General features: G+C 38.4%; 1 protein-coding gene across 5 annotated transcripts in view; it reads left to right on the top strand.

Annotated features, from left to right (window-relative positions):
- The window catches only part of LOC143293017 (MAPK regulated corepressor interacting protein 2-like), a 24,521-nt gene that overhangs the window by 1,492 nt on the left and 20,529 nt on the right, over positions 1-2,500 (top strand). For 4 of the 5 annotated variants that reach the window (XM_076603808.1, XM_076603810.1, XM_076603809.1 and 1 more), the window contains exon 3: positions 987-1,073. The exons of the other annotated variant lie outside the window; for it this stretch is intronic. In XM_076603808.1, coding sequence (XP_076459923.1) covers positions 987-1,073 — 87 coding nt within the window. The remainder of the gene's footprint in view (positions 1-986; positions 1,074-2,500) is intronic. 5 annotated transcript variants of the gene reach the window in all.

Here is a 2,500-nt window from a genome sequence, read left to right as displayed (position 1 = left end):
TGCTGATAGATCTTCCTGTTCACACACACAAAAAAAGTTTCAAAAGCTAGTATGTTTTCCCACTAAAACAATCAAGTGAAAGCAGACTTGTATTTCAGTCACACTGTACATCAGCACAGCTGAGGCCTTTGAAAATGTGAAGTTCGTTTACCACAACATTGTGCTTAAAAATAAAATAGTGTATATATATTTTTATAAAATTATATATGTGTATTCACTAGTGCTATTCCATTTTGAATTCATCTTAATGAGACATTTCAAAACCTGTTATCTGGTTTATCTATGTGCAGTTTTTTCACAGGAAAAGCCCAAGTTCTAGAGTCACTAAAATGATTTTATTCAATGTAAGTTGTAACCCATGATAATCAATATTATGTTGCAGTCTGTGTTTTGACTTTGTCGTGATGTCCACAGTCATCATGTTTTGTTGTTATTCTAATAGCTTGAGGAAAGAAAAATTGCATTGTTGTTTCCATTTTATAAGCTTTGACATCTCATCTGCAAATCCCAGATATATTTTATTTCCACTGACAAATGTTTGAGTCCTTTTGGCTATGCGGTAAAGCCATTTTTATGCAATTATGCCCAAATGACAGGGTTGGTTGCACACTGGGATCCATTACTTATTCAGATATTGACATGGTTGACAGGATCTTCAAGTTGTTTTATATCTTCTGCATGCATATGCATGAGCATGCACACACATTGGCACGTGCATGCACACTAACACACTCACACATGCACAGTTATGAGTCAGTACAGTCTCTCTCTCTCTCTCTCTCTCTCTCTCTCTCTCTCTCTCTCACACACACACACACACACACACACACACACACAACCGCATGCATGCACACATAGAATCACTCACAGTCAAACACACTGACATGTACAGGGGTGTGTATGAAGGTGCCAGCATGTCTTCAGATACACTGACCTTGGAGGTAGAAGAATCTCATCCCATGCTTTACCCACCAAATCCTTTACAGGTCTTACAGAGAAGCAGAAAGAAACTACAGACAGCAGACGACACAGCCCTCAAACAGAAGCAGAACGACAGACCAGCATAGTAACCAGTGAGCTAACTTGCATGAGCCAATAAAATGGCTTATTTCCTTTTAGGGATTTGTTTGCAATGTTTACTGAGCATCAATATGTTTCATGCAATGTTGTTTTCTTCTTTAGCTGCTCTGCAACTGCGTGTCAGCAGTCAATGAACTGTGTCAGTGAAATGTCTGCGATTGTACATAGACAGTAAATAATATCCTATTAATGGTTTACTTCCTTTGTGCATAAATAATTGATGGACGGTGCGGTTTTTTGGCAGCGTCTAGGCAGATAATTTCCATTTCAACTTCAGAGTGGACAACGTAATTTTCACCATGCCTGGAGAGTCCAACTGTGCTATTGACTGTCCTTTACATAATGCTGACAACTTGAAACGTTTGGAAGGGCACTTCTCTGTTTTCCTTTATATGTTTACCCACCAGTTTGTTGTATATGACTTTTGAACTGAAATTTGCAAGACTTTTAACTCACCTCAACAAGCTGGTAATAACATGTGTCTCCAAGTTGTCAGTTACTGAACCAAAAGTCAGCTCCTTCGAAAATAATCTCATAGGATGACCATCTTTGAGATATTAGTGTCTATGGTTTGTGCTAGTGTGTGTGTGTATCCATGATCAGTGTTCATAATGAAGCAGGGCTGGGGATAGTTGAAAACCACATTTCAAAGTTTGACTCAGTTTGAAAAGTCACAACACTTGTCATATTCGGGATAGCTGAATGAGAAAATGTCTGATTTTGTAATTTTGTTTAGGCTAATTATTTGCCTTCTAATCTAAGTGATATGTAACATTCATTTTTATTATGTTTTGTTTTCTTATTATTTAATTTAATTTATTTATTTTCATTTTAGTTTGATGCTTAAAAAAACAAAAATTATGGGCTTTCAGGGCCTGACCAGTGTTTTGGGTCTCTGCATAGGTCAGGCATATGATACCCCCTGGTTTTTTGGTGTGTTTTTTAAGCAGATGCAGAGTAACCAAAGGGATCAGTCCATGAAGTTTATGAACAGAAACGAAACCCATATGGTGTACCATGACAGTTTGATGCCCTGCAATAAATATTCCTCTGCTTTGAATGTAAACTGACAAAACCTCCAGGGCTAGACAGATCTTCCTGTTGATCAATTTTTTTTCTCCATATATTAAGATAGCTGCTTCAGCTCCCAGATCTATTCTCTCATTACCAGAAATGCTTCAGTGCTTATATCTATGCTGTACTGCCATTTTTGTGCCACCTTTCAGGCAGTCGTGTGCTGACGGAAGGGTTAGGTGCATAATTACTGGGGAGTGTGCATGTTTTTCTGTTCTCTGACATGATTCACAGGATCTACAGTATGTGTTTGATCTTCCTCTTGCATGCATGCTTGCATGCATGTACACACACAGTCTCTCTCTCCCTCCCTCCTTCCCTCCCTCTCTCTCACTCTCTCTCACAC

This window comes from Babylonia areolata, chromosome 18, assembly GCF_041734735.1.
Source record: "Babylonia areolata isolate BAREFJ2019XMU chromosome 18, ASM4173473v1, whole genome shotgun sequence".
Taxonomy (NCBI): Eukaryota; Metazoa; Mollusca; class Gastropoda; order Neogastropoda; family Buccinidae; genus Babylonia; species Babylonia areolata.
Note: the sequence above shows the minus strand (reverse complement) of the source record. Positions and strands in the feature narration are given on the sequence as shown.